The following is a 12,083-nucleotide window of genomic DNA, read 5'->3' on the forward strand; positions in this document are numbered from 1 at the left end:
GAGGGTCTTTCCCAGCCCTATCTGGAGAGGCAAATGATTGCAAAGCATGTTGTTTACCATTGTAGCTCAGTGATAGAGTATCTGTCTTACAGAAAGGCCCAGGTTCATCCCCAGTATCTCACAATAGGACTGGAAATGTCCACGGTCTAAAACTGTGGAGAGCCAGTGCTTGTCAGTATAGACAATACTGAGCTAGACAGAGCAGTGATCTGACTCTATATAAGATAGCTTCTTACGTTCCACTGAGTGGCAGTCTTTCTCCACTCCTAGAATTGTTGTCTATAAAGCTATACAAGGCAGCAGGTTCAGTGATGTCATATTGGGGTGGTGCACTTCTGGTAACCAGTACTTTTTAGCAGATAAACACACCACAATATTCTGTACAAGCTGCACCTTCCAGACCTACATCCAGGCCCTTCCGTTTACAATGTTAAAGTTCTACTTCTGGCAATGGCACAACGCATCCCTCTGGAATCCTTCTGGAAAAGCTCAGTCTTTCTGGAAAAACTAGACATGCATAGAGCACAGATGGTGTTGTTATCATTGACAGACAGGAAAAAGAGATGATCCGATACACAAAAACACAGCATATTTTATTTGAACCAGTTCCTTAAAGAACTTGGTTTATTACAGATCTGTAACTGTACATATAGTTTTGGTTTCATCTAAACACCACAAAATATGGCTTTATCCAGAATGAGCAAACTGGCTGCAAAAACACAAATGTGCTACACAGGAGAGAGACAACCACTGAGAAGAAGTACACAAGATCTGAAGGAAAGTGGTTTTATGAAGATGAGGGAAAGATGCATGTTTCCCATCCAGGAGTACGCAACAGGAATTATTAAAGTGGGTTTCATACCCTGAGGGCTAAAGTAACCCAAATGTGGATATGAATAACAGAATCACAGGTGAACTCTTCTTCCTGGTCTTCTGATCAAGTGCAATAGTCTTAAGTGCTGAAAAGCTCCCACAAAATCAATGACCAGATCCGCTTCTTCTCATCAAGACTCTAGTTCTGTAAGGGTGGAAGCATGAGAGATTCGAAACAGAATCACAGGTTCTAAAACACGTGAAAACAGAAACTGAACAAAATCACTTCCTTTGTGTTTGGGACCCACTTGTTACAACGTGATCCTGTGCATGATTACTCAGAAGTACACACATCCCTGAGATTTACTTGCTCCCAAATTGGTGCACATGGATTTTAGCCTTAGGCTGAAATCCCAAATGCTTTCTACGGAGCAAATCCCACTGAATGTCAAGGGACTTACTTCTGAGTAAACATATATGGCTGTTGGCCTTGTACGACCAACTCAGGATTAAATGTAAAAAGTTCTCTGATGTTATCCTCATATATACATTTGACGTTTTGTCTTCATGTTTTTTGGCACAGCAAAAGATATATATGTTCAGGAACTCTCCCCAGTGAAAGGAGCACCTTTCAGATACAGCAATAATATATTAAAAAAAACCCCACAAAGACCTGAAATTCATGTTTCACTCAAATCCAGAGGTCAATCAGACTGTAAGGCAGAGAAAAAGCAATTTGGTACATCAGCACTCTGTACGTCAAAGGAATTCCTCGTGTGACCATTTGTTATGATTCCAAGGCTGTACAACAGTCCCATGCATTCATCCTGAGTCAATTTCCTACATGTAAACATATGGTAAAGCGCCACTGGAGTGTAGTCTTTGGCTACATCCAACAGGTCCACACAGGCAAGAGTAACTGGAGTAGTCTAATACTGCCTTGTAAATAAGCCCTCCAAAGTTGCTAGCCCCCCCCCCCTGCCCCCCAAAAAGTTACCATAATAGTCTGTTGGGAGGTGGCAAAAGGATGGGGAGCTGCATTTCTATGCTGGGCATGGAGGAAGGGACTTTCCCTCCTCTAGCAACCTGCTTGGTTTCTATGCTGGGCTCAAAAGAGGGACAGGGTGCTGAGTTTCTGCTTTGCCAGCCTGCCTACAAAGTCCTTAAATACAAGGCTGGTCCAATAAGAAAATGACATGCAGTGCCATAGTTGATTAGGGAAGTGACACAGGTAGAATCATAGAGTTGGAAGAGACCACAAGGGCCATCGAGTCCAACCCCCTGCCAAGCAGGAAACACCATCAGAGCGCTCCTGACATATGGTTGTCAAGCCTCTGCTTAAAGACCTCCAAAGAAGGAGACTCCACCATACTCCTTGGCAGCAAATTCCACTGTCGAACAGCTCTTACTGTCAGGAAGTTCTTCCTAATGTTTAGGTGGAATGTTCTTTCTTGTAGTTTGGATCCATTGCTCCGGGTCCGCTTCTCTGGAGCAGCAGAAAACAACCTTTCTCCCTCCTCTATGTGACATCCTTTTATATATTTGAACATGGCTATCATATCACCCCTTAACCTCCTCTTCTCCAGGCTAAACATGCCCTTACACTATTTGCCTTTACACTCTAAACAGCTATTGGAAATAGTGTGCAAGCTACCAGGAGGAATAAGGGTTCCCTAAAAGCAGATAACAGATCTTGGTGTAGATGAGGAAGAAAATGTTTTTGATGAATGTTCAGCTGTGGTAAATTAGAGCAAAGCTTTACAGGGAAGAACCCGTTTCTATCCCACCCATTTCACGACAAAATGCAATGGTAAGAAACTCACTTTTCTTTTACAATAGTTCTGTATCAAACCAAAACAAACTCATTTTAAATTCCACTTTTTGATTTTGTTTTTTCAAAAGTCTTCATATTCCCAAATTGGGTTTAAACGGCATTTTCTTGACCAGTAAACACCAGTCTTGACTGAGGTATATCCCCTGACGTAGCAAAAGCAGGTTTGCAAAAAGGCACAGAAGTTGTATATTTGCAGCAGGTTGAAGTTTGCAGTATAAAAACCAACAGAACAAACAAAGAAGTGGGTGTTCTCGTCTTGCTTTCAGTATTTGAAAAACAGAAAGCTTTGAAAGACGTAAGTAAAGCCAACAGTTAATAAGAGAATGTGGCTAAACCTGGGCCAGTAACAGAGGACGTAACAGGAAGACGGATGAACAGGCCCTAGAGTACAGGTTTGCCTTTCCAGTTTTAGAGGAAGTTTCCAGTTGCAGAGAATCTCTGCAGTGCAGTATTGCCATAGGTCAGTTCCTGAATTCATTGGGTTTTTTTTAAATTTTATTTCTGGTTCATTCCTCTTATTAAAAGGTATCAGCTTAGCCCTCAGGGCTACTTTGAGCAGGAGTCATTTATAAAAACAGGAGGGTGTAGGAAGTCTCTTCAGGCCAAGCAGCATAAACAGCGATAGTTCACACAGCTAATTGGATTCTCCTTTGTAGACCAATTCTACAAAGACACAGAAGCCTAGTTTCTCCCAGTAATAGTCCCGTTGAACTGGGCACAGCAAAGATTTGAGAATTCCACCCAGATCTGATGCCCTTTCTTCCAATTATTTGAAGGGTATCTGAGCTTGAATTCGAGTCATCCCTTCTGACGCTGCAGCAACAGGCAATGTGGCGCCCCCTTCTGACAGCCAGGCGAGAACTTGAAACCACTCTTAGCAGCAATTTTGCACTCAGCTTCTTCTCACTTCTTTTGCAGAAATTTCATTTTGCTACCTAAAAGGAAAAGCATAAAATAAATAAAAATGGTAAGGTTGAGACATGCATGGGCATGCCTATTTCACTGCATTCATTAATCGCTTCCCATGAAACACACCGAAGCAGTCAGCCATAAAAACGTCAGCAACGAAACGTACATAGAAACAATTTAAATCCAATACATAAACAGGCTGAGATAAGAATCTTGACTTTAAAAGCTTGTTGGGAAATGAAGGCCTTCAGCTAGTGCCAAAGAGATAACATTAATTACACTTGTCTGGAGGAAGTTCCAAAGGGGAGATTCCATCGCACCAAAAGCCAGATTTCTACATTGTACAGAAAGAACCTCAGGATGAGATGGTATCTGCACAAACTTTAACCAGAGGGTGTTCTAAACACTTCTACAGGGCCTACATCAACTGTGGTGTTAAGTTTGGTGTGGATACGGGTGATTTTGACCTGAAAGTATTTTGTAAAATTCTCACAGCAAGCTTCCAAGCAGTTGGTTGCATCCTGCCCAGGGCTACATCTCACCAGCCCATTCACCGTTTGGAAAAGCTCCACTGCGGGTGCAATGGAGGCAGAGAAGGAGGCTCATAATCAAGGCTGAAATGTTTCCTTGGTAGTTCATAGTTACACAAATTACAAGTGACCAAGGCAGCCAAGAACAAGATTGAGCATTATTTACCCAGACTACGGAGGATTTTGTTCATCCCACTTGGCTCAGACTCTGGAATGGTCTCCAAATACTCCAAGGCACGGACTTCAAACAAGCCTAGAAAAAAGGAAAGCATCACTTAGACATGCATCTCTCTCTCTCTTTTGGGATGAAGTTTCAAACAAGATTACACATAGGAAAGCCCACATGTGCTCCAAAGAAGGGAAATACCCGTACATTGCCTAAAAGAAGGGATGAGTGAATGGATGCAGCCAGGCATCCTGTTCATAGCCTCTTATTCTGGGTTGGAGATGCTCTCACCTTCTCCAGCCTTTACCTCCTCCATGGCAAAGGAAAAGTTCAGCTCCTTAATTATTTCCCAGTGCACTACCCAGACAGTTGGTACAAGAGCTGGAAGAGAGTCTGAAGGTTTTCCATCACCTCCAATTCTGGTATTAACTTAAGTGAAGGGAAGGGGCCTCTTCTCCTGTCCATCATGCTGACAGCTACCTGTCTAATTCTTTAATAAAGTAAAGCCAAGCCAGCCTTATTGTTTGAAGGCATTTGAATTTCATTACAATCTTGTTTAAAAGTTAAACAGTTTATCTACAACTCCTTGGAAGTGTGGATAAGCCTTAACCCCACTTCCCTAGAACTAAATAAAGAATGCTTTTGGGGAAGGCAGCAAAGGAATGTCACTGTTTCCAAGCTCAGAACCTGGAGGGGCTCACAACTGAAGGCAGCAGCACCTTCCCAATCCCAGAAGAAGAGCACAGGACATTCTGCAGGCACAAAGTAGCTCTGCATTTCTACCATTTTCACTTGGTTTATTTTAATCAATTTTCAATGAAAATTCCCAAAACACAGGGTCATTTTTTTAAAATCACCATACACAATACATAGGGCCAAGAAAATAAATGGCCATCCAAAACAAGCATGTCCTTCCAAAATGAGGAGAAAGCAGGTGGTCAATGGCCCTGGTTACCTGCAGTAGCAAAACATTTTAGAAGGTACCAGATATTGATAAACAATCCAACTTGGATTCCCCTTTGGCTGTTTTAAATTCTTGTGCAAGTACCACAATTGTTCTACACAAAACAAGAATAAGGACTGGATTTGGCAAGCATCACCTTTAACCCCGCTCTTCCGTAGCTCTCGATCCTGTATGAAACCAGCGAACATTTGTGTCTCCATGAAGATGTCTAGGAAATGGCGCACATTGCGGGAGGTGTGGGACTTCCGGAAGGGATCCCGCTGGAACACCCGCTCTCCTTTCTCAGTGACATGCATGTGCAGGGAGTAGTGCCCCACAATCTCCACGAAGAAGCGCACAAAAGCCTCCGACACCAACAAGTCCAGAGTCACGTCACCTACCAGAAGGCACAGAAAGCAGTCACATCTCAACCTTTGGAGAGATCAACCTCAACTTCGCTCCCAAAGGCTATGAAGGGACCACGCATCCTAGGGGTGGGTCAGAGCCTAAATCTCTACCTACATATCTCTATTTAAACAGAGATAACGAAACTTGGCACATAGCTCAGGATGTCAACAGCTTCAGTGGGTACAATAACTGCACTTTTAATGGGGAGCTAGGTAACCATCAACATGGATGTGCAGCAGTAAGGGTGGGTCTGGGAATCCAAACAACCACTTCTCTGTTGCCAAGCAGTAGGATGCGTGTGCAGTTTGCTGGAAGTGGGAAGCACTGTGCACGTGCTTTTCCCCGTCACTGTTTCCCCACTGCAACCTCCTCTCCTCCCCATCGTCCCTGGGGAGTTAAAGCCCCTTCCTAACACTTTTTCCTCTGCCAACTACTTTCCCTCGACCCCACTTTGCCACTTTGCAGTGGAGATGTCTGAAGATTTCCACACCACCATATTTTCATGGGTTGCTCCTTTTTCATTATTATGATTATTTTATTTTTTAAGTTTTCCAGTTTTACAATTACACCTTTTTCCTATTCTTACGCAGTAACTCTGCTTGACTTCCCACCCAGCATTCTATGACAGGTTTTTTTACATCTTGCTTAGCTGTATATACATTAATTCCTTCACCTTATTTTACACACTCTCATATCTTTCATATTATCAACTGTTGGTCACGAAGTACCCCCTTATCTGGAATCTATATCTGAGGTCAGTTTTTTGTAAATATCCTCCTAGATACTCCCACTCACTCCTTATTTTAAATGTCATACTGGTAAGCTCTGCACATTCAATTAGTTTGTATAGCCATTGTTCTTTCCCTGGGGTCTCTCTTTGTTTCCAGTATCTTGCATCTACTATCCTTGCTGCTATTGTTGCATATAAAAATAGGTTGTGGGCTTTCTTTGGTAACTCATTCCCAATTACACCTAGAAGAAATGCTTCTGTTTTATTGGAGTAAGCAAATTTGAAGATTTTCTTTAACTCATTGTACACCATCTTTCTGATCCAAGTCACCTTGTGTGTAATTCCGCTCCCGAGACAAGATTTCATTTCTCTCTTCTAAGATCTGTACGAGAGCAGCTTGGAGCTTGTGAGGTAGGATTTCATCTTCATCTGAAACCTTTAAAATAAAAGGGGAGGAAGCAGAATGGTGGTAGTTAACATGTATTCCAAAACAGGACCATGTGATGTCACTAAAATGTTTCATGAAGTAATTATGTCACCTACCACATGAAATTATTTCAACATGCAGTTTAAGAGGGCACACCTCATGGCTATACACAAAGTATGGAACCAATTAAAATTTATGTTTAAAGCAGATGGGGTGGTTTCCAATGTTCATCACACACAGAGCGAGCAGACCCACTGAAATCAATGGACTTAAGTAAGTGAAATCCATTTATTTCAGGGGATCTACTCTGAGTATAACTTAATTGTACACCACTCATTATCAAAAATATTTTTAAAAAGCATTGCAGATTTTGATACAACCACTACAGATTTCTAGCCTAGAAGAAGAATTCAAAAACTAAACAAAAATCCAATAAATATTATAAGGTCACATCTTAAGACAGATGCTTTGAATAACCAACTCCCATGCACCGGCTCCCATGCACTGCTCGGTGTGAAGAGTGTGGATAGGGAGAAGTTATTCTTCCTCTATTGTTATATTAGAAACTGAGGTGGAAGATTCAAGAAAGGGAAAAAGGGCATGCTTCGTCACACATCACATGAACTACAGCCTGCAATTTGCTACCATAAGATGTGGCAATGGCCACTACCATGAACAGAGGATCAGATAAACAGACAGACGATAAGAGAAACTGATGCACTCCTGAGGACCTTTATAGCTTTCTATAATTGAAACCGAAAACAAATCTTAGCAAATTGCTTCTATTTAACCCTTTGGTCTATTTAATCCTTTGGCCTGAACTCCTTAATTCTTGTGCTCAGTTGGATCAAAATCTAGATACAGCTGCCTGCTTTCGCTCTCATGCAAGCCACCCTTCCTTCCCTCTCTGCCTGCTGCCTCTCCACCCACCTTGGCCACTGCTGAAGTTTAAAACTGTAAATTCCTCTGGGCAGAGACCTGTCTTTTGCCATGGACAGAGATACCATTACACAAACAACAACGGCCTGAGATTAGCAATGCCTTTCAAACATTCTAATATACTGAAGTACTAGATATTGGGCAAATGCAATGACCCAGTTACTCCTGAGTACTCCTTAACCAGGAGTTGTGCATTAGAACTATAAAGCCTAATGACATTTCATTTTGCTTGGTGGACAGTTTGCACTGAACAGTTTGTCAGTCTCCCCTGCTTTGCCTGGGGGAGCACCTTCGGGCAACAGGGGAAAAGGGAAGCCAGCAGAGAATGACAACACTAGATATTATTTTAAGAACAGCTGACTACAGGAAACTCTTGACTGTCTAGACTCTAGACAATGAGGAGAAGAACTCTTGTGGAGAGGAAACACAGAAAATAGAAACAGCAAGATGCTAGAGAGACAATAGCTTTCTAAAGACCAAAATACAAGTCACATTACAAGTATACAGTGGTACCTTGGTTTGCAACTGCTTTGGACTACAACCATTTTGGATTACAACCACATCAAACCCGGAAGTGCATGTCCCTTTTTTTGGATTACAACCCATTTATTTTTTTTGGATTACAACCAATTTGGGGGGGGGGGGGGAGAGACCCCATTGGCAAAAGCGCGCCTTGGGTTACAACCTGTTTTGGTTTACAACCAGACCTCCAGAACGGATTATGGTAGTAAACCAAGGTACCACTGTAGTTTGTCCTTGTGCATTTTTGTTTCAGAACAGCAATCATGGGGCAGGCAGCAATGATCAGGACCAGGACTGAAGAAAGTGGGGGAAGGGACTTAAACCTTTAGCACCCATCCCCTAAAAGCTATTTGTGTGAGAAGCAAAGCTGCCATTGGTCCCAGCAGAAGCTTCTCTCTGATGGAAATAGTGACTCAAGGGGGGCGGATTTTCAGCAGAACTATGGCATGGGAAGAAAAGGTTTAAAAAATCTCCACCCCTGCAATTCCCAGCATTTCCAGATAGGGCTGGGAAAGACATCTGCCTTAAACCTGATCTAGACAGGCAATCATCTGACTTGATATAAAGCAGCTTCCTATTTTCCAACAATAACCATAGTTTACGGATTGGACAACACAGTAAACCGAGGTTAATTTAAAGCAGAAGCTTCCAGTCTCATTGCAGCCATGCTGGGGGTGGGGGAGCGATGGAGAGCACAGAAGTCCAAGGGGAGCTAGGCTCATTCCTATCATGCTAAACCACAATGACCATGGGCTCAAGCAGTAGGGACCCCCATTGAACTTAAGACCCATATGCTCATCCTCCTTCTTCCCAAGCATGTCTAGGAAAGTGTTTAGTTTCACTTTCCACAAGCTTGTTGTTAGGTGCAAACCAAATATTGTGGTTTAAAAACACACTCTGGTTAATTAAGCAAGCCAGCTTTGTAATCTATTGTTTGAAGTTAAGTTTGTTTAGAAACTGACTAAAGTCTGGGGTTCATGGTGACTCCTTCCTGCTCCTGCACATAGTTTGAAAAAATGCTATCTCATTATGTGAGAAGTGGGTCAACTGGAAATTTTGGCCACAGCCCCCTACTAAGTTTCAGCTGTCTTAGGAAATACCACTTCCCCACAGAAAACACTTGTTGATACCTAAGCCACTCAAATGCACAGACAAAAGAAAAACTCCCTTGGGCAATCTTATCTCCCCAGAAGCCCAGCATTCTGCAATCCCTCTTCCCAGTCCTCAGACCCACAAAATGACAAAACTAACCATCCTTGATGTCCTTTTTCCTCGTCAGTGTAGACAGTTTTGGGCAGAGGAAATCAGGTAAATGGCAAATGGGAACAGATTAAACCCCGACTTCCCCCAGCTCTGCAGTCTCAATCCAATTTGTTCCCTGTTCATTTTAAGCTTAAACAAAGAGTCAGCATATCTGAACATGGATCTCCAATGTGCAGTTTGGTCCTTAGCTTCTTTTGTGTATTTATCCCCACTCCACTGCCTGTAAGGCCCCATTCGGGGTGTGTGGGGAAATTCTTCTGCTTGCTTGTGAAGCAGCCAGTAGCTAAGTAATTTGACTCACCTGTTGTAAAAATGTATCTGCGCACAGATCAACAATCAGTACCTAAGGAAAGAGATAGACGGTTACTGCATATAATCCACAAACCCCTTATGCAACACACAGTCGTCTATCCTGATTCATATGACACTGTGACAACAGGCTATTGTCTGGCTGCACAGAACAGATAACACAGATCAGATAACATAAGCACAACCCTTCTTATCAAGTGACCGTGGTGTCCATCAATCGTTGGCAATCCAGGATAGGACAAAGTTATCGCTTCATAGCTCTGACTTCAATTCAAGCACTTTGGTGGAAGCTATTGCACATGGAGGGAGTCACATCTACAATGACAGCACATTCCAATTGAGAAGAGAATGAAGGGGGAGCGGACTCTAAAAATAAAAATTCAGATCCCCAGCCCCATCAGAGTCTTTAAAAAGTTATTCTGTGTAAATCGGCCATTGAGCAAACAGTTATGTTGATACCAATGGAGAGCATTCAACTAACATGTCCCGTCAGGACAAGAATTGCTCTGGAGGGTTGGGGGAATGCCTAGATCAGATTTAGGGGGTGTGGGGTGGGAGGAGGGGGACAGAACATTGTACTGCACAAGCAGAAATCCTTGGGCTGATGAACATTCATGTAGCACTACACTGGATACAGTGTATCACTGATGGACTCAAGGTTCGTGCAAGCATAAGAATTAAGCATATTGTCTTAAATAAATAGGTCACCCCAGAACACGCCACTAAAACTTTCACCCCCTCCTCACTAATATGGTGTAATAACTGGTGGCACCACCACCCCTTACATTTCCTCCTGAGATTTTTTCAGATCTCACCTCTTCAATGGGCAGGTCCTGGAGCTGAGTTAAGGAGCAGGAGAGGATGCCAATAAGGAAAGGGGTAGGTGAGCAGACAATGTCTATCATAGAATCTGGCAGGACAGGGATATAAGTGTGTTGCCAGGTGAACGGGTAGAGTGCTGCAACCACAGCATGACCACATTTGGACAAGGTGCTAAGTGAGGAAAATAAAACACAAAAACATTAGTCAGTATATGAAGTCCCTGACTGATGAAAAGCACCCCTAATTTAGAGAAATTAATTTAGTACAGGTAAAGGCTAAAATGTGATGTATATAATGGTCCCATGCAAGAGAAAATATGTGCTACTTTTGGAACGGTACCACTACAAAACAGAGGTAGTTAACTGCAAGAATGAATGCTGTCCCATAATAAATACTCCCTGGTTCCAGAAAGCCAGAATCTTAGTGTGAAAGAATACAGGGTTTTCCATGGCATGAAAGTCTTCTAAGTGCAATTTGTTTTTTATGGAGGAAAATTCACACATGCTATCTCCCACCACAATTATGAAGTTGTACAGTTCCAAGATGACTTTGCAATGCACTTTTCCCGAGTACGAAGGAGCATAGGAATATAGGAAGCTGCCTTATACCAAGTCAGACGATTGGTCCATCTAGCTAAGCATTGCCTGCACTGACTGGCAGTGGCTCTCCAGCATTTCAGACAAGATTGGAAATGCCAGGGATTGAACCTGGGACCTTCTGCATGCAAAGCAGATGCTCTACCGCTGATCTACAGCCCTTCCCCAGGTGGCCCTGCAATTCCAGATTTTGGTGTCAGGTTCCATGCAAGCTACACCTTATGTGCAAACTTATGTAAAGGTAGACCAATAGTCTTTTTCCCCGTAGTAATTCATGAATATCTGCTTCATGTTTCCAGAGTTTGCATTTTATGGTGGCTGAATTTGGATGATGATGATGATGATGATGATAGTCTATATATGCATTAACAAGAAAAGTTGCAATTATTCTGTGGCATGAAAGGTTCAGAAAGGGCGGGGGGGAACACACGGACACGAAGATCTTGCCAAGCCAGGCAGGGGACTTGTCATTTCAGTCTCACCTCAAATTGTCAGCAACAAAGATCACCCTCCTTTCCAGCAGGAGAGAAGCGCAGACTTGGATCAAGTGAGAGACACTGAGGCACTTAAACAGGCATTCAAAGTCAACATGTTCCAGACGCGAGTCCAGGGGACGGCAAAGCTCAATTACCTGAGAGCAGACAATTGTAAATGAGTTATGGACAAGAACTGAGCTAGTTTGTTTTTGTGTTCTCTCCTGAAACCCAAAATGTTGAGGTGGTACAGTGGTACCTTGGTTGTCGAACTTAATCCATTCCGGGAGTCTGTTCAACTCTCGGAACGGTTTGAAAACCAAGGCGTGGCTTCCGATTGGCTGCAGGAGCTTCCTGCACTCAATCGGAAGCAGTGGAAGCCATGTCAGACGTTCAGCT

At 42.8% G+C, this 12,083-nt stretch overlaps 1 protein-coding gene across 1 annotated transcript in view; it reads right to left on the reverse strand.

The window, feature by feature from the left end:
• Positions 1 to 572: 572 nt before the first annotated feature.
• The window catches only part of DENND2C (DENN domain containing 2C), a 58,199-nt gene continuing 46,688 nt past the window's right edge, over positions 573 to 12,083 (reverse strand). Inside the window, exons 13-19 of the mRNA XM_028734561.2 lie at positions 11,694 to 11,842; positions 10,609 to 10,786; positions 9,786 to 9,827; positions 6,664 to 6,769; positions 5,353 to 5,592; positions 4,253 to 4,339; positions 573 to 3,582 (exon numbers count right to left, since the gene is read on the reverse strand). Of these exons, the coding sequence (XP_028590394.1) occupies positions 3,551 to 3,582; positions 4,253 to 4,339; positions 5,353 to 5,592; positions 6,664 to 6,769; positions 9,786 to 9,827; positions 10,609 to 10,786; positions 11,694 to 11,842 (834 nt within the window). The 3' untranslated portion in view covers positions 573 to 3,550. The remainder of the gene's footprint in view (positions 3,583 to 4,252; positions 4,340 to 5,352; positions 5,593 to 6,663; positions 6,770 to 9,785; positions 9,828 to 10,608; positions 10,787 to 11,693; positions 11,843 to 12,083) is intronic.

The sequence above is a fragment of the Podarcis muralis genome, chromosome 5, assembly GCF_964188315.1.
Source record: "Podarcis muralis chromosome 5, rPodMur119.hap1.1, whole genome shotgun sequence".
Classification (NCBI taxonomy): Eukaryota; Metazoa; Chordata; class Lepidosauria; order Squamata; family Lacertidae; genus Podarcis; species Podarcis muralis.